General features: G+C 37.6%; 1 protein-coding gene across 12 annotated transcripts in view; it reads left to right on the top strand.

Annotated features, from left to right (window-relative positions):
* The window catches only part of LOC118282293 (polypyrimidine tract-binding protein 1), a 382,932-nt gene extending 363,014 nt beyond the window's left edge, over positions 1–19,918 (top strand). For 10 of the 12 annotated variants that reach the window (XM_035603301.2, XM_035603307.2, XM_035603308.2 and 7 more), the window contains 9 exons: positions 3,027–3,085; positions 11,409–11,622; positions 12,534–12,730; positions 13,208–13,241; positions 14,178–14,270; positions 14,790–14,904; positions 16,111–16,212; positions 16,306–16,383; positions 16,681–19,918. In XM_035603301.2, coding sequence (XP_035459194.1) covers positions 3,027–3,085; positions 11,409–11,622; positions 12,534–12,730; positions 13,208–13,241; positions 14,178–14,270; positions 14,790–14,904; positions 16,111–16,212; positions 16,306–16,383; positions 16,681–16,813 — 1,025 coding nt within the window. In that variant the 3' untranslated portion in view covers positions 16,814–19,918. The remainder of the gene's footprint in view (positions 1–3,026; positions 3,086–11,408; positions 11,623–12,533; positions 12,731–13,207; positions 13,242–14,177; positions 14,271–14,789; positions 14,905–16,110; positions 16,213–16,305; positions 16,384–16,680) is intronic. The other 2 variants (XM_050701329.1, XM_035603303.2) reach the window with 1 other exon arrangement.
* Positions 19,919–20,185: the final 267 nt, after the last annotated feature.

The raw sequence follows: 20,185 nt of genomic DNA, 5'->3' as shown, positions 1-20,185 counted from the left end.
GACATTGACGTTTAAATATTCCATAAAGTAATTGCGCATTCGGCTTGAATTTTTAATGAAACATAATGAAGCGGCGCGTACGCTACGGATTGATTGAGATTTGAATTTCTTGCGCGCAATCGGAGCCGCAAGCAACGTTATTGAATTAGCGCTGGAATATTTCAGCTTGGATAAATAAAACAGAGCAAAGGGCACAATTATTTTGGGAAACTTCAATTTTCATCACTGCTAAAGTGCATAAAACTTTTTGTGTCAACAGCTTGAGAATGGGTTTGATTTGAATTCATATTTATTGTTCGTATGAATAATTGATTAAAAGTTTATTCAAGCTATAAATTTGTGTACTTTAAGTTTTTTATTTACGCTGAGTTATAATTTTAAAGCAGTAAAAACAAAATGCGATTTATTGAATGTTTTTTCGTAAACACGTTTAACGCACAACAAAAGTATGTTAAACAATGTATTATCATTTCCCATAACATGTAATGTTCGTAACAAAATCAACCCTACACAGCTAATTAAACCGAATTTCCTAATAAAATTATAACATCAAACGAATATATGTAGCAAAATATGTCGATAACATACGCAAGAAGCTCCGGGCTAAATTGTAACATGCCCGTGTTTCGACGTACCAGAGATAACGAATAAATAAAAAAATATAACAATTTGTACGTATTCGGAATAAAGCAAAATCTCAAGGTACACGTAACATACTCTTTTGTTTACTCGAATTAAATAAAGAGAAACGGCTTTGTAAGGTTTATGTACTCGCTACAAGGATTCCATTTTAAGCCTTTAATCTTTGCTATAAGATCGATTTTGTGATGTTTAGATGTTTAGAAAATAACTTTTTAAATTATAAACACTAAGGGTACGCAATGCATACAGATTTATTTACATGATAAGTATATTGATTATACTTATCACTACGTATATGCTCGGCGTTACAATAAAAAAGTTCTTATTAAAAAATCAGCACTATATAAAGTGAAAACATTTTTCAGAATACCAAGTAACCCTCACTTACATTTTCCCTTTGTTTTCTTGAGCTCGGTGCATACGAACTAACTAAATATTACGTTCAAGTGGCCATCTCCATTGTTCTCATAAAAAAACTTTTTGCTTATTCACTATGTAATTACATAAAAAGTCCAATTTGCGGTAAGCCTTTTATGCATTCCATTTTAACGGTCCCAAATGGGCCAAAGAAAATATGGAGCCTTAAAGAGCATTTAACTATGTATGAAGGAGACACCGCGTTACTTTTAATTTACGTCGACGTTTCCTGCCTTGAGTGGGTCTACCTTCTATATTTTATAGGTGCAGGCAAATTGTTGAGGTACTGGTCTAATAACAAATTCTGCTACCACTAGTTTGTTATGCAGCCTCATATTTTACACAATGTGAGGTCTTCCTTATGCTCATGTTTTCTTTTGGTATTTTAATTTATTTTTGTAAGGGCTGAACTTCGTTAATTGCCGTTAATATATCTTGTATTCCATAAGTTTATTGGAGCGTTGCTTGGTGATATAAAATGTTGATGTAAATATAACAATGTTTTCAAAAGCCCTTAGAAGGTACTTGTCTATTTATATCTGTTTATACCGCTAGTACAATACATTATACACAAAGAAATACGCCTCAAATTTTCCGCTGTTACTAGGTTAGCTTTTATTTATATCAAAATATTCGGCGGATATAAAGTCAGCTTTGAGGGGTTTTAAAACAACGAAGCAACCTCAGAATAACGATATAACGAGCTCAACACTGCCTTAAGTGAAACAGAGTCTGTGTCACACCGTCTAATGGTACGTAATGTGGCCAACGCAGGTGCTACCCACCCGAACGATGTTTCCTAAAAATGTGAATTTATGTTCTCACCCAGCGGACGGCAATGATCGCCCGGCTCATGCCTTAAATTAGGGGGTTTACCGCTTATCCTCGCACTAAATATACTCCACCAACTATATTACTTGTGGGACCATTCCAGTTAAATGTGCTCCCACACTTTCTACGTTGTTTACGCACTCGTTTTCGTGATTAATGACTTTTTTGTCATTGATTAACCCCAGAGAATGCCCGTAATACTCGTAACAATGTGTTATTGTCAATAGACCCGAAATAAGGCAGTTTTACACGCCACCGCATCAAAGTTTCACTAGGTGAGCGAGCGACACAACGTGACAGACGCAATAAATTCCTACTTTCTGAGTTTATGACGAAAGTAAAATAGGCATGAAACTTGTTTAGTGAAATATACGCTAAAGTGTTGATGATAAAATAGCTGCGGTGCACCTGCGACTTACTCGCAGCGAGTTCGAGGATCGCGGGCGCCCCACGTTGGGCGCCAATTTCACCTTGTTTGAACGTTCTTGTGAACAAGATATTGCCTGTCAAGAATTCCGTGAGACATCCAACACTCGAGTACTCTAGAGAAAATTGTTTGAAGACTACGAAAATTGTTATAAAAATAATGTAACTTTACAATACCCAATACTGCTATCTCGTAATATGTATATAATAGTAGTTGCGTACCCAATAACCAAATAAGCTTTGGTTTTGACAAGTTTCAGTAGTAAACTCAAGTATAAGTTTATTACTTTTTACTTGATAATTTATTTTAAACGAAAATCTGTAATAAAAAAACAAACAACTATATTGAAAAAACAAGTGTAAAGTTATCTGATGTATCTATAACAATATTGTTTATGGAGAAATAAATAACTCCGTTTCTAATAAGAATATTGAATAAATTTCAACAGTTAAGACGTCTAGACGGTTTAGAACTTCTTAGTATTTTCTAAAGTTTATAAAATGTAACTTCAATCACGATACCTTTTTAACTAAAACAATTTCTCTTTATTAAAATACACTACAACCCTATATTTTAATTAAAGATCTACTAAAAACATCGAGAAAACATTTATTTAAGTTTTGTTTTTAAAGAAAGATCAACCTGTTTTGCAGTTCTTTTTCAACAGAGTTCTCATTAGTCCTAATCCGGAGTCTTATTTTGTTTACAGATTCATTCCAAGCCCTCATTCAATATCCAGACACGGTATCGGCGCAAACGGCAAAAACGGTAAGTGAAAAGACTTTTGTTTTTATTTAACTGTTTGTAAAGTAATGCCGTAAAACAAAGTTCCTATTGCCGCACGTTTCATTCACTTTAATGACTCTCGAACTATCTTGAAATGAAGTGACTCCTCGTATTTACTTCTCTTGAACTGTGTACCTGCAGAACTTCGTCATACTCGTATCACTACGCTTTAAAAAAACCAGCACGATAAAAACCCAACTGTTTGTGGTAACATTTTTAAATGTACATAAAAAAGAAGTTTGAATAAAAGCAAAAAACAGCTGAATCAGTTCATTTAGAGTGTGGACGCCCTCAAAGCATTAAAGTTCCGTGTACGTTTGTCCGCGGCTTACCTACAACAAAGCTTTAACAACAACAGAACGTTTATGTGCATTTAATAACAATAATATCGAGAAACAACATGGCAGCCGCGAGTCCACGACAATAGTCGGCGCCCGACTCGCCGAGTGGGACATCATTTTTCTCGGCTCAACTTTTCCCATTCGCTATTCATTTGCGTTAGAAGTTGGGCGTACTGCCGCCTACTGCAGCGACTGTTTTAACTTTATTTCTGATGCAGCGTTCAGGGCAAATTAAATTTCGTTTTGCGGCTTCCGCAAACTCGCTTTACGAGTATAATTATCGAGTTTTTGTTTTTTTTCGTTGCCATACGGTTATGAATCGCTGAACGTAACTTTGTTTCCGACCGATGGCGACTGAGTTTCGCTTTTTGATTTTTATCATTCATACGCAACGACTCGTGCAAAAGTTTCTTTTGTTACATTCAGAAGTTTCGTATATACGAATACGAACAAAACAATTCGTAACAGGGATAATAACAGCACAGAAGATAATTTTAGCGTGCTTGTTAGTCCATTCATTTGTCGAATTTGTCTGTAATACCTCGCGGCGTAGGTACAATTCGCTAATGAATTCTACAATAGCGAGTCGACTATCCGTCCTAATTAGTCGCTCTTTACGCCCAATTCCTGTGGAGCTTAATACGATTGGTATAAGCTGCAAACTGGTAGCGCGTTGCAACTGAATGACTCAGGTATCGCAGTTAAGGGTTTGTACCGCGCTCAGCTTATGACTTAGCGTTACAAATTAATGTTGGGTAGCGGGGAAACCCCTCGTGAAATTGAGATATCACCGGCAGAGCAGAGTGGTGAAAACTTAGCAACGCTAAGTCCCATCAACTGTGTCGTGATTGGAGTCGAGCATAGGACCGTGTCGGCGCGCCGACTGCTACAGCCGGATCAAATGCGGCTTTATTTTTAGCTGTAATAAACGCGGACTCACGCGTTCTCCTATTATGATAAAATTGATTTTTACACTTTCAACTGTTACATTGTTTTTTATGCAAGTTGTGCATTCATTTCCATTTTACTCAGTATATTTTAATACTACAAAGTTTTCCAGTAACCTAACATCACTAATTCTTGCTTTTTTTTTAATATGTTATTAAGAATAATCTATGTTTCATATCAAACAAAATGATCAACAACAAACGGTTAAATTTTAAAGAGCACTTCTTCCAAATTGAATCGTATTTTAAAAGTAATTGAAATGTGGATAGCGTACTTTAATCCGAGTGTCAGCGCAATAACATTGGTTTAGTTGGTACTCGAGTTCCGGCAGTGGTCGCGACGGCAATAAGTCTGCTCTCGTTAACGGATCTAAGGGGTCTAAGGTCGTAACTCGCTAGTCCGTAACTCCGATGCCACCTAACGAGCATACAATGTCGGCTACTACATTTATTTTTATTGCCCCTCCTGTTTATTGCAATGCTACATGCAATCGGCATGTTCTTCTTAATCATTGTTTATTTTATTGAGGTATTTTTCTTTGCCATTTTCTAATTCAGTGAAAGTTTTATTGCTTTGTTTTTTATTGTTTGCATGTAAATAAAAACAATACTCGTAAATATAGTAAAAGTTTCTCACACCAATCTTGAAGTGAATGTTCTTAACTACTACATACTACGACAGAGTTAATGGCACACCACCTTTACAAACTGAGCGGTAGCCGGCTCGGCACCGTGTAGGCACTCGTTTCGGACTCGGTTTTTTCTCGAAATGGAATTAAAACGTCCCGTGAGGTAAGTGGCAGCACAAGTAAGAGGTACAAAGTGAAGTGAAGCCGGATAGTGCTCCAGCCACAAAGGGCACAGTTGGATGTTAGGAGCTCTGAAATCCCCCGATCCCGGCTCTATGATCCTTGACATAAATCTCTAACCTCGCCATCAAATCTTTTCAGAAGGCGGCTTATGCGCCCAGACGCGAAATGTACGCTCTTAATGCGCTCGACTACATGTACTTACAGTCATGTAAATGTATATAAATGCCTGTACCGTATGTACACTTTGCTGACTCATACTTAAGTTTGGCAAAGTGCACCGTGATTAAACACAAATAACGATATGTTTATTACTCGATGAACATTTGAGGTTAGTAACAGTAGAGCTGGCAACAGTGAGACAGTCATTAGTGTAGTGGTTGTATCGTGGACCGTTAATCAGAACCTTGGCCGCTCCATCAGTAAGTTATGATTGATAACAAAGTGATTCATGCGGCCCTCCGGCCTGCTACTCCAGCCTCATCCATAACGTGGCCGACGCTGTCACAGACAATCCATATTAACAGTCCGAGGTGCGTCCCCATCTATTGTTTATATCACACACGATTTTTCACCACTCGTCCTGATATATATGCACACCCGGATTACATCATGTTACATTCAAATATTTTTTCATTACTGTCTGGATATAGGTATTTCCAATTCGAGTGACCCGTTTTGTTGCGCGAATAAATAAAATATGAATCGCTTCCAATATCATAAATAATTGTCAAATTCATACAGCGCAGTCTATTTGCATGAATTATTGTCATAAAAAAGTAATACGTGTCAGTACCAGCCGTTCGTATTTTTCATATAAGTAAACGAGGTAAACTTGACAAGACTTCGTCTCCAAGGTTCAATAAGGCGAAATCCGAGATACCGTTTATGGACTCAAGGTGCGGGCTTTGTTTACATTTTAAAATTGCACTTTGCACTGCGGCAACGTCTAACCGGTGTCTTTGTGTCAACACTGGGACGTGTTCAAACAATGTAACCGTCAAAAATGTTATATCTTCGCCTTGAGCGAGTCTGTAATACTTGCACTGAACGAATCTGGAGCACTAAAACTATCTACCGAAACAGATCAATGTACCATCAAAGGAAATTTCATTCGTTGCCTCACAGAACTTTGCTTTATTTGAAATATTGCTATTGACATCACAAAATACATTGTATCCAAGTTCGAAACTACCTATAGTCTCGTTTGCACTGTGCTAGTGACGGTCAAACTTCATAGAAATTTCACGGCGGCTAACAAACAGTTCGTCGTTCACCTGCACCGAGGTCCGAGTCCCGTTTAAAATTGCACGTGCCATCGCCCACCCCTGTTTGGAGTCCTCAGACTGTGTCAACAACGCTTGAGCTGCACTCTGCATCACCTAGTTACGTGTCAAACATTGTTTAGCAGTTGTTTTGTTAGTGTTCTGTGGCTGGTTTGCTTACCGTAATCAAGAGGCACTGACAATCAACACCGCGACGACTAGTTTTAAAGTTTGTCCGCTCTGCTTTATTCGGCTACTCGACAATAAAGCCGCCTGTAGGCTGTATTACACGCTCATACCGCATTGTACATAGGTAAAACAATGCCATTATGTTTCATGAACAATATATTGTTCATGGACAAAACCGATTCACGCCTTACCCCTGCGGCTATAGTGGCAGAGTTCATTATTCATGATGTCACAATGTACATACATTTAGCACCAATTTAGTTTCGTTTCCAAAGCAAACTGAAACGGTGTGTTAAGTGGGCGCGGTTGTTGAGCTATCGTCACTCGATTTTCGTTCGTCACTATCAGTCAACCACAATTAGGGGTAACCGCGAGTATTAATTACATTGTCTAATGGAGCGAACGCGGTTTGTTCGGTGACGCGTCCCCAAATGTGTACCTACGTACCGTAATTAGGTTAGAGCCACTATCAAAACTTAATTTATTATTTCCCCTTTTACTAAACTCTGCCTTTCGTAGTAAATTTTGCGGAATAATCTCGAGAGTCAATTGTACATTTGTTTGGGAGTAAGTACTTTGATTCTAACCACCATTTACCTACTGCTGTTTATCTTTACTGCACAATACATACATTAATGTTGTTTTACTAGTCAAACTATAACAGTTTCACGTTTGAAGTTGGATGCATTTTCGGCAAAAAATGAAACCATTTTAATTTATATTCCAACAAACCAAAAAGAAATTACTCAAAGTGCCATTCGTCACAGTGCAATCTCATTTTGTGCCGATTTAAATTTTTAAATGCTTTTCCAATAGCAAAAGCGAAGTGATTAAAATGAGCAATTTTGCAGTAGTTTTTGTTTGTTGGTTTATTTTTATTAATAGTTAAAAGCTTGCTGTTGATGTGGGGTTTTTAGTGCAATACCGTCTCTGGCGTCGGGGCTGCCCGTCTCAATAAGTGATCCTTTATCCGTAGCTAATCGACCAGACGTCTACCCCTCCAAAACAACATTGTTTCGTGAACCAATCGAACTATTCTAAATTAAAACATTGAAATTGCGATCTATATTTCACAAATTGAAATTAATATAAAAGCGTGACACTTGATAAAAACGATGCGTCCGAAATGTTTTCATTACAATTTCTCTGACGTCATCTGCGGACAAAAACCAAATGCATTGCGGCACTAGCGTAATCCTTGCACCGGCAACAGAAGCACTCTGAGCTATGTGGGCTCTTATAAATATTAAACGCGGCGAGCTCGGGACCCCAACAAAAACGTTTATCTGGTCTCCGTGGAAAAACCGCCAGAATTAGCAACGGAGGGGGGGTGGATTAAGGCGGACCGCATTTAATCCTTCACTAAGAAGGCTTTGCTTAAACGAGTTCTAACGAGCTAAAGATAAAACAATTACCGGGGACGTGATTAAGAGATACGGACGACACTTGTTACGTCTTACGTTGACGCCGCCGACAGTGTCCGCGAACCCTTCCCGTCTCCACTGCTCAAACTTGACTTTCTACCTCAGGAAATATAAGTGAAAAATTTATTATCAGTGTTTGTAGAATCCAATAAATCGACTGAACGGAAATTCGTTCACCCTATTACGCAGTAAAAGATTCCAATATAAAATCGGGCGTGACGTTTGTCGTTTTATCACCTTGTCACTCTTCCTAATATTTTTTTTTACCTCAATTACGACTCCCTCCGCGAGCGCAAATAACCATTTCAGAAGATTAAAATGAAATTCTCGAGAATATTGATACTGAGAGAGCTGTAGATCGGAGTCGGAGGGTCTCGCCGAAGAGCACATTTTCCTTCATAGTTTGAATACCGGATTTTACAACGGTCAGGTGCTAATGTTCTGGAATAACTTTGTTCGCCGGTAGATCTAACAAGTTAAATGAAATATTAGTCTCGGAGGGAGTTGACCTACAGTCAGTCGAGATTAGATAAACGAATAACTTAGCAGAAAGATCACAAAACTAATGGCCATGAAATCCTTAAACAATTCCTTCAGCTACTTACCTAAAGCAGTAAAAGAATATTAACGGAAATGGTATTCATAGTGCCTAATATCTAACGACTTAATGTTTTTGCAGATTTACTCGAAAAAATATACACAATCTTTTCTAAGCAACACCGAGATTTTTAGATTAAAATAAGACTTCTTAAAGTAACGACCGAGTTAAATTCAAAAGTGCCTCCGAAAAAGCTTATAAAAAGTAAGAAATTAATCTGCAATTCAAAATCCTTGGTGCCCTCTTATTCTTTTTCCTCTCATTCTTTTCTTTGGCAAATCCACGACAAACGTTCAACTGAGATATCTTCATTAAAGGTCTAATTGTTAATGTAACAGTTTATTTTACTTGTGTCTGTGTGTATAAGTAGTATGGAATTGTCTGCTGTGAACAAACAACCTTTTGATTTTAACAAGCGTGGGTTACTAAATAAAACTTATTTCAACTTTCTACGTCAATTATCAAATTGATAGAAACAATTTCGTGCTTTGGTTAAGCAGATACAAATACTCCTATAGAAAGAGTAATCATTTAAAAAAAACTTGATAGCCAAATAAGAAACATAAAACAATACATTAACAACTATTCTCACCTACGATATTTTTTCTGAATTGGGGAAATTTTAATCTAGAAAAATCTGTACCAAAGTTATCCCTGTACAGGCAGTACTATCTATACATCGCACTAAGAGACAAACGATCAAGTTGATGGATTATTGTTTCCGCTAATTTTATATCCCCATTTCAATAAAAAATCTGTCCGCTTGGATTTCTGGCTGATTGAAAAGGTTTCATATCAATTAAGATAATCGCTTTCAGGATTTAAACGAAAAAACAAAACATTTCCTTGTATGAATATCTAGGTAATTGCCACTTGTGATACGTTTTGTAATGTCCACTCCTGTTATGACGGCCTTATCCCATAATTTTTGGTAACGAATGCAAATTGCCGAGAATGAAACAATATCGGAATCACAGATTATGTTCTCATTTGACTTTTAAAATGTCACTCGACGATGTCTATGTATTAAATGGATGTACATTAGAATTGTAAATTAATTACTCGTTACGTTCTCTTACGCTCGCCGCGGTACATTTGGCATTCAAAATCGAATTCGGGCCCGCGAGGCTCTACAAAACTAATTACGTATCGAAGCTATCTTCTTCCACGCTTTCTTACGTGCCTTTCGCATTTCCATATAAGTTGAGCTTTAAACGAGCCAATCTATTCACGTCTACACATCAGGGGGTCGCATTTGCATATAGAACAGAAATTTATTAAATCTACAGCCAATATCCCACGTTCCGACATCGAACTTTTGCTTCTTCTAAGAGTCCTCCGATATTTTTATTGGACTGTTAAGAGTTGTTATGAGCAGCACTTATTAAACATGATCTACTTGATTTATTTACCGTGCACCCCTATATTTTGTATTCAGTCTCAGTCAGCATCCGACGCAAAAATAACAGAATAAGACAATGGCGCCGGCAATAATTAACGATAGCTACTAGCACAATCATTTACGTTACTAAGGCATTAAAAGCCCAAAACATTTTTATTCAGCTAATGGAGTCCGTCGTAAAAATGTCATAATTCATTTGACAGATGACGGTTTACAAAGGAACTCCAATTTACTCCACAGGAATTAAATAATTCACGCTTTTAATTTTTATCCTGTGACAAAACTTTTCCTGTACCAGCTTCTTACGTAAAACATTTTAGTAAGGTTATCCTAGAAACATTTTAACGCCTCATTTTAAAGTCACTATCAAATTAAATTAATTCAGTGTGTAACACAGCACAACTACTTAAGCGTATTCTGTATTCACCTAAATGCTAACAAAACCTTTTAGAGCCCCACCGAACGGCCTGGATTCACGAAACACTTAATTGAGTGAAACTGTTTTATTAATTTAGAAAATTGTTAAGTTTACTTTGAAGCACCTAAATATTGAAAGTTCAAAATCCAGTTTCAATACACACACTTAACATTATGTTTGCAACTAAAGTTTGCCAAACAAACATAAAGCATAAATCCAAGTATTCTCTGCCAAGTTGTATGACATTTGTAACAATAAATAATGCCAGACGATTGCATTGAGACCACGATCATAAATACGACAGTCCTTTTATAGCATTAGTTTCATTAGTGAAAATAAAACGTGTTGCATTCTGGTTTCATTATAAAAATATGTAGAGGCGCGCCGCCCGCGCCGACGAGCTAGCTTTATGCTCGCAGGAATGGGTTGAGTGCTGTTGCATTTTAATTAATTCTCTTTTCTATCGCGATGTGGTGTTATCAGGCTCCCGCAGGCGTCGCGGCCAAACAAATAGCTGTTGCTCTCGCTACGTAACAATTTTGACACGGCCATAATGCGAGTTTTTCTTCTTTGTTACGGGTAGTGTATCGATCCACTTTTTTATCTCGTGCTAAAAGGAATTTTGCTTTGTTGGCCTTATACTTCCGACATAAATTATAAAATGAATAAGAAGACAACGAGCCAGGGTTACCTAACGCTTTTTCTTTCAACTTGATTGTATTAAAAAGTTAAATTGAATGCGATTCACTTTATTACTAAAAATCATCACATTCTTATTATCACTCAAATAAACGACCCTCAAAAGAAGTGAAACTTTTCCGACTTGTAATATGTTTTTGATGAGATTTATAATTCGTTCTGTTTTCGTGTCAAACGAGAAAAGTTATTTCAATAATGATAACTTTTTTTTAGGCTTTAGACGGGCAGAATATTTACAATGGGTGCTGCACACTGCGCATCGACTACTCGAAGATGACGTGCCTGAACGTGAAGTATAACAACGACAAGTCGCGGGACTACACGAACCCGACGCTGCCCTCCGGCGACGGCGACGCGCACCAGCTGTTGACCAGTGAGTTGATGCCACTGCGGGCACGCCTCGCCCTGGCCCTCGCATCCAGGATGAGTTAGTCCTCACTACTCTGCGCACCTGGAAGCTTTTACACTGCGCTCCAACTCTTACACTGTATGGTAGACTCTTGTCCTGCATCCACGAGGCCTGCGCTATGGAGCAGATCGTTGTTCAAACCTTTTTATTTTGAGTTGATATCCACGTCTGCCTCTTTACACTTGGCTATTGGACTTCACTTCGAATGCTATTGCACCTTAAGGTAGTTTACTGGTATTCTTATCTCAAAACTTTCGATCTGTTAAACCTTCAAGCTCAGGTATGTTCATTACGTTAGAACTCTGAATATCTTCTATGTCCCTAGTAATAGCATTAATCTTGTATGCCTGAGATATGCTTTGTTCCCCGTGTAGTCTGATAGGTCCCCATATTTTATTCATTTTCACTGTTTTTGATGTTTTTGTATAAAAGGCCCCTTTGCCTTTTTTCTTTATGTTGCAAATTACGGTGATTTTGTATTCTTGACTGTAAATGCGTGTTTTTTGTTGCGTTAAAATGCGTATGAAGTAACAGTGTGAAATAAATCTTCAATAACGCTCCCAAATTACATTTGCTATTCCACGTTAGCTCTTTTCTTGTTTATTATTCATATTTCAATGCTAAATATTCCCGCGGTGACTAATAACTCGTCATAAATCCGTATTGCACCGTAGAGAGTTGTAATATGTGTGGATCATTCCGCCATTGCGAATGTTCTGCTTATGTTATAATTATGTTCTTTGATTTGTTTTTATTGCTGTTCACTCCCATTCACGCTACGTATTGTACATACTTTTAGAAATCTTTGTTATATGTAGGTTAGAATGAAAATCATAATTAGGATATTTTTTCAATATTTATTTTTCTTTTAAAATTTTGGTATAGCATAGAAATAGGTTCGTTCTGTGACACTGGTGTTATAATCGCAGGTGGTGGGGTGCTGGCGCCTCAGTTCCTGGGGCTGGGCTCCGGACTGGCGTCGCCGTACGGCGTGGGCGTGGGCGGCGTGGGGCTGCCTGCCTTCGGCGCGCTGACGCTGACGCCCGCGTCGCCGGCGCTGCGCGCGCTCGCCGCGCCGCCGCTGCCACTCGCCACCGTGCTGCTCGTCTCCAACCTCAACGAGGAGGTTGGTACTCACACCCATGCAAACAACATAACCCACCTCAATACTGGCAGGCGGATTTATATTTCTGTTTCTCGTAACCGCCCTTCTACCTGTCAAATACAAATACAGAAATTTAAACTTCTCAGATTAAAATTGCTCTTGATAAAATCCAAAAACGACTCCCGATTGTACTTAAACAGTTTAGACAAAATTCCTACATTGTTTCGACTTAGTAGTTTAATGTTTATTGGCAAATTTATTCATTACGCTAACACAATAGCCAGTAACGCCCGTGTCAGACACCATTGTGATTGTGGGCTCACTTTATATTCAAACAAACTAATGCATTAACCACACGAAGGGCGTTACAGGCTGTTCTATTTATATATTCTATTAAACTCCTTAAAGATAAGTTGCTAATTTATTTATAGATATGATGTCAGATATCTTTTACGACTATTTATAATACTGTCTCTTTTCTCTTTCCTATTGTTTTAGATGGTCACGCCTGACGCTCTCTTTACCCTTTTCGGTACGTGTGCACATACATTCCGTATTTTATATTAAAACATTAATATTGCTCCTGAGCCCTGTCGCCTGAAAGACAAATTGTCAGCTAACATTCTCGACTTCTGTACTGATAACCGCATCCGACGACTTGTCGAAGCTTTGCTTGATAACACTATCGAATCTAAATTCTAAACGCTTTATTAACTCGTATGACAATTTGTGTTTCAGACACCCTAGTCGTAGCTAAGTTAGTTAGACGTCTGTATACCCAGTGTTGTCTTTGTTTCAGTTTATTATTTTATTTTCTTTGTGGGCTGTCAGTTTCATACTAGATACGGTACAGCGAAATACGCATCTCTATGTGACGAGATCGTCATACAAACATTTATTTTTACGTTTTTTTATTAAGTTAGTAGGAACCGTACCACCCGTAAACGGCGACACCACAAACATGGTAATCGCCTCTAAGCTTTTTATAAAGAGGTGCGTTAACAAACAAACGAGAATATAAGAACTCGATGCTAGTTAACTAGTCAGTAGAAATGAATAATTGTTTGCAGTAATTTGCTTAACACAGCGCGCCAGTACACGGCCCGCGCTGGTAACCGCTAAAGCATTAATCGAAAGCTTAACGTGACCAATTTAGAGCTTGGAGTTGTTTCTTCTTGTATTTTCCAACTGTCCCGTTTCACGACATTATATATTACGAGCCGTTGTACTAAAACATGCTGTGTATTAAGGAACCGTGTTAAGTGTAGTAACTTAGATAGATATACGTATACTCTAGACAACATTGAGATTACATTGTCCGGTTTTTGTTAGATTGTGTTTCTTTCAACTCAAGTGTACTTGCTACTGAATATAAACAAAACACACTCTACACAAATACCGATCTCTTATCTATAGTTACTGTGATATAACCTCGGTGCGTGTTTGTAAGACTTTTGTTTGCGTATAGGCGTGTACGGGGATGTGCAACGGGTGAAGATTCTCTACAACAAGAAAGATTCAGCCCTCATTCAGATGGCCGAACCTCACCAGGCCCATCTAGGTACGTACTCCATTCTAAACCCTACCCCTACCGACATAAAGTCGGTTTCCCGTTCACAAGGGTTGTATTTATTTAGGATTATGAGTGTACTTATGGTTCTCCTCTTTGCTCTAGTTTATTTTTCTTATAACATGAAGTGTCGTTGTTTACTTTACTTTCTACTTAGGACTTAGTCGTATTCATTAAGATTATTATGAGAAATAGTATTTTTTTATATTTAGATTTTGATATCTACCGTATGTAGTGATGGGGTCCTAATTAATTGTTTTTCGTTTAGTTATGAACAAAAATTGTCAAATAATTAAAAGAAATCTAATTTCAAAGAAGAAACTGAATCCCAATTTTTGTTATCAGTTAGCGATTACAATAAAACCATGTTATAGACTACACAATTTTGTGGCGTACAATTAACACCACAAGGTTTGATCAGAGCTTTCGCCCTATTCGAGGAGAGACTATAACATCCATATTGGAAAATTATCTGCTTACCTTTAAATAACGTCAAAATGTTTGGCCCAGCGATGACCCACATGGACAAGCTTCGCGTATTCGGCAAGGCGATGCGCGTGATGCTGAGCAAGCACCAGACTGTGCAGCTGCCCAAAGAAGGACAACCAGACGCTGGTCTCACCAGGTAATTCATATTCTGTCATATCTTCACTCATACTCAAGTTAAAACAATTTCTGTTGAACGTTGCGCCATATAGATGGTACATATAATAACCTCTGGCTGATTCCAATAGCCTATCTTAATCCAAAATCCCTTTGGATCGATCCTAGATTTCTAACAGAAATTAGCCATAACAGTAGATCATGGGCCTTGAAAAAAAACATAATAATTTGTGTGTAAATATAACCTCTTACAGCTGATTTCAATAGCCGATCTTAATCCAAAATCTCTTTAGATGGATCCTTAACAGATTGATTTTCAACAGAAATACCATACAGCTAATGTCAGATAGATTGAAATCGGTCGATTGAAATCCGTCGTTAAGAGTAAGCAAGATTGAACAATGTATGTAATCTAGTATTACTAAAGTATTACGGAAATATTCGCAGTCCTCTTTAGAGGGGCCAATGGTATATACCTCGTACGATTCCAGGATTATAAAATAAACACTTGATAATACATTTCTCGATTTGGAATAAAACTCGAAACATTTTGTTCAGTTTGCTAGAGCTCGATCAAAGAAACAGTAAACACTATGAACTGAAATCATTTTATTCACAAATCTATTTTAGGAACCAAAACATGTTTTGTTAACAGATTTAGAAATATTGTTTTACAGTGATTGACATGACCTTTATATCTGTATCAGTCGTCTTAATCCGAACTTGACTTTGTGATCCTGTTTTGTACGACGTTTGTTAAGCCTAAATTCCCAATACTCATCCAATAAATATCGGCGGCAAATATTCTAGACGGTTTGCAATTATAACGTAGTATATATTGTTTTAGTAATGACATTCCTTTATGACCTTAAATAATATTTCGGACAGCTATAAACAAATTGTTACTAAAAATTAAATGCATGCGAAACTTCATTTCGTAGTAAGATTGTCTCTGCTACGTGCGTAGGCGCATTGCTACGCCCGTAGCAGCGAATGTAAACTTGTAAAGCGTGCGTAGTAGAGCTACGAAACGTGTCATGTGCTACGAAATTTTTACAACTCGTAGCAAGAATATTATGTTTACAAAATTAATAGGTTCTCGTAATAATAAATATTAGGTATATAAGAAAACAAGATTTAATATAAAAAAAACTATTTTATGGTACCCCAAATGATTTACAGGAACAATATTAGTTCTTGTGTTTATGTATCTATTTGAATGTTTCAGGGACTACTCCCAGAGCCCGCTGCATAGATTCAAGAAGCCTGGCAGCAAAAACTACCAGAACATCTACCCACCAAGCGCGACTCTCCACCTGTCCAACATTCCGTAAGCATACTTTCTAAATACATACAAATATTACTCAAAAACAATCGTAAACTACTTCCAAAGTTATCTAATATCAATCCAATCAATTTCCAGAGCTACGGTGTCTGAAGACGATATCAAGGAAGCCTTCACCAAGCGAGGATTCACGATTAAGGCGTTCAAGTTCTTCCCGTGAGTTGATTACTTTTTGTACATTCGATATCCGAACGAAATTGATTGTAGTCTTTAAAAATAAATATTATTGTACAGATTTTTTATGGCATGGGTCGGCTAACGAGTACATGGATCGTTTGATGGTAAGCTAAAGCAATCAGCATCGCCTATAGAAATTCGCAACATCAGAGGAATTTGCCGTGGCAATCCTTGATAGTTTTTTGTGAAGCCGTGGCATTCACATCGAGCCGGCCCATTTGTAGCAAAACATAGCCACGTGTTAACAGTTTTAAAAATACAATTTTGTAATTCCAGTAAGGACCGCAAAATGGCGTTGGTTCAGCTGCCGTCGATCGACGACGCGGTGGCGGCGCTGATCAAGATGCACAACTACCAGCTGTCGGAGTCCAACCACCTGCGGGTGTCGTTCTCCAAGTCCAGCATCTAAGCCGCGGCGGAATATCACACAACGAGCCAGTCGCGGCCCGCGCCCAGTGTGCGCGCCCCATGTAAGGCCGCGACACACTGCGCGCCGGCGCGAGCCTCCACGCGACTGACCCTTACATCGTACCTCTCACACAAATCGAGAATTTCCCTCGACTGAAATTAAAATATATCTGTATTACGCTTACACGGATCACTAGAGATTAAGTGCTATTCTATTTTCTTAATAAATACGTACGTTTACTGTTACTGTACATCTAATCTAAGATACTATCATCACAGTCAAACGCTGCTTGTATTTCCATACGATCCCCGACGGACCGTATTACGTAGAGAGGAATTATATTTTGTGTGATATTCATTCCATATTTTAAATAAGTATATCAATATTATTTTATTTTTGTAATTCGTAATGTTTCCCGGTGATTACAATATATTATTTGGTTATAATACATTATCAGGACGGTATGTGTTGCAATTAGATTGCGCTAGGTTTGAGTCCCGGGCCGCGCAGTGTGAGACACTGCCTGCCGCCAGCTCGCGGAGCTCGCGGGTTCGGTGCCCGGTTGTGTACCACCTTACAATTTTGTTCATCACATTATTATAGCACATTGTTAAAGTATCTGTCGGTCACATCATTTGCAGTTATTATTCTTAAATTGTATTTTATACATAATATATTTTATTGTCTATTTTAATATGCACAATTTACTATTATTGCATTTCTTTGTAAGTTAATATAGTTTTGTACGCATACACATTTTTCTTATTTGATTAATGGAATGTTATGTTTAGAAATGTGTATGTGTGTGCAATATTAGTTGTAGAGATAACTTTAATAATATATTTTAGATGTAACCGTACCCTTGCTTCCATTCTTGTTTCGTTAGGAGGATATTGTCTGTTCTACACTTGATTCATAGTTATTGACGATTAGTTAGTGTAATCACAACTCTTATCGCTAAGCATCTAGTTGTATATCACTATTTAAACGTTATGTTCAGTGACATAATAGTGACATGATGCATTTATTTCGATGTTAATTTATATTAATGGTAGCTACAACATATATAAATGCTCGTGCATACGTTTCACTAAGTGGTTAATTTTAGATAATTATTTATTGTGAGCGGTAGGGGGCGCTGGGCGCTGGGCGGTGTGGCCAGTGTCGCGAACATATATTTAGAATAATTTCCAGTACTGCTACGATATTGCCACACTGCAGCGGAGTTGCGGCGACGGCGACGGTCTATAAAGTATTAGCCAGATCTGATTTTGCTCTACGACATATTTAATCAACAGTATTTACACTAGGTCACAATAACTTGATGAAACAGTATTTTAGTTAATGAGCTGTCCTTCTCGATACTTCGTTTTGTATATAGACACACTCCGACTTCGATGTGTTCGCTTCTCACACTTCGGACTTCGCTAAACTCTCGATTGGATTTCACACATCTTTGCCTTCTTAAATTAATTAAAAAAATATGTCTAGTCCAATGCAAAAGAGATTAAGTTTGTGAATTAAGTGATTACGTTATCAAAATCTTATGAATTCGTCTCAAATATTTAAAGTCTGGTAGGGAAGCTTTTGTAAAAAGATTGTATATGGTTACGAATTTGTTGGTAGAGGGATGCCCGCGGCCCGCGAGAGCCATGCTACCGTTAGGACCAGTTTAAGTGTTCAGTTACACGTCCAGATTATGTGATTAGGCAAAGCATGCGTGAACCAGATACCTGAATATGACGAGTAGGAGAATACTGATGCCATCCGCGGAGCCGGCTGGCATGTTAATTAATATTGTAAGTGTCAGTATATCGTACCAACCAACGCATTACATATCTCGACGATGCCACGGTCGGTATTCAATTAGGATAGCAAAGGGAATGTATATTGTAGGGTTATAAGAGGTAACGGTTCGTGCACACGTACAGTGTACAGGCAGACGGACACAGAGCGGCGCAGGCGCAGGCTGCGCACGTACCACGATCCACATCAGGCAGGCGTCACTATTGCATTACTTTCAACATATCCCAGTGTCGGCAGACACGCGGCAAATTAATGAAAACAAACTTTTATTTTAGAAAACATTTGTGAAATTATAAAAGTCACACATATTTACACTATTATGAAATGTATAATAATTATATCACGTAACATACATAAGATATAGAGCTTAGTAAGATGATTAAACTGAAAAAAAAATATTAGAATGTCATTACGATGTAAGATTTAATAGAAAAATTTAATCATACAATTGTATTAATCAGTACCTACCTATAATAAGAACGTAAAAGTAGTTATTTGGTTTAGATAATGTTAGGTGACCAGGGTGTGGTGATATTTTGCACGTTTTTGAAAATGTTTTTCTATACGGCGCAGGATTCTGTGCCTGTGTTTTGAAATGGTGAGGAGTGGTGGTCGAGTGACGTGAGAGCGGCGGTAATCGCATTTGTAATTTTAATAATAATTGTATTATTATTACTATGTATTTAAATTAATGAATCACAAAGAGGAGATTACATATCCAGTGTACTCAGCGTAGAACGCTACACACATGCCGCGTTTGGTTGGCGTTCAATGGTTTGCTCGTACAGTCGCGTATACTCAGTCGCTTGTGCTCAATACATTCGTAGACTCGCTCCGTTACTACATGTATGTACTACTGTGTGTGTAGCGTTTTCAGGCCTAAACTTTTCTCAATAACATTGGTATTGACTAATAGATAATTATAGGAATTTATGTGTTTAGAGAAGTATTTTAAATATCTAGATTTTAATGGTAATATTATTAAAAATAAATAGATCAGTGTTTAGGATGAGATGCCAAATTTAAAGTCAATACAGATTATTTTAGGTAAAAGGTAATTGAAGTAATCTTAACATTTATTGAAAAGTTGATGAAAATGTTACAGTTAAATTATATTTGAGAGTTTTATTAAGCGCAATATATGCAATTTTATTCATTGTAAGTGAACATTGTTTCAATTTGTTAGTTAAAGTTATGCGTTGAAAAATGATGTGAAAGTTGTTTTCGGATGTGTTGATGGTGTCCCGCGCACGGCGGACTGTCACATGCTTGTTCTATGCGTTAGCGCACCTTCCTATGTCTCTCTTGCGTTCCATACATATCTCCGCATATCACACTGAATATGCTTATATTTTATTGCGCTTTATAATATTTATCTCTACTACATACATATATTAGCTGTATTTAGTACTTCGTAACGATATGAATAAAGGCCGACATATCAGTAAATAGAAGTATGGCTAAGGCGCATATTATATTATAACCTGTCTCGCTCCTCGATATTCTGTCTAGTTGTCTACTTCCTTCAGCTCGGCGGCGACCGCGAGATGTTTCATTGTAAGTTCA

The sequence above is a fragment of the Spodoptera frugiperda genome, chromosome 20 (genome assembly GCF_023101765.2).
Source record: "Spodoptera frugiperda isolate SF20-4 chromosome 20, AGI-APGP_CSIRO_Sfru_2.0, whole genome shotgun sequence".
In the NCBI taxonomy this organism is placed as follows: domain Eukaryota; kingdom Metazoa; phylum Arthropoda; class Insecta; order Lepidoptera; family Noctuidae; genus Spodoptera; species Spodoptera frugiperda.
The sequence above is the reverse complement of the archived record's forward strand: the minus strand, read 5'-3'. Positions and strand labels throughout refer to the sequence as shown.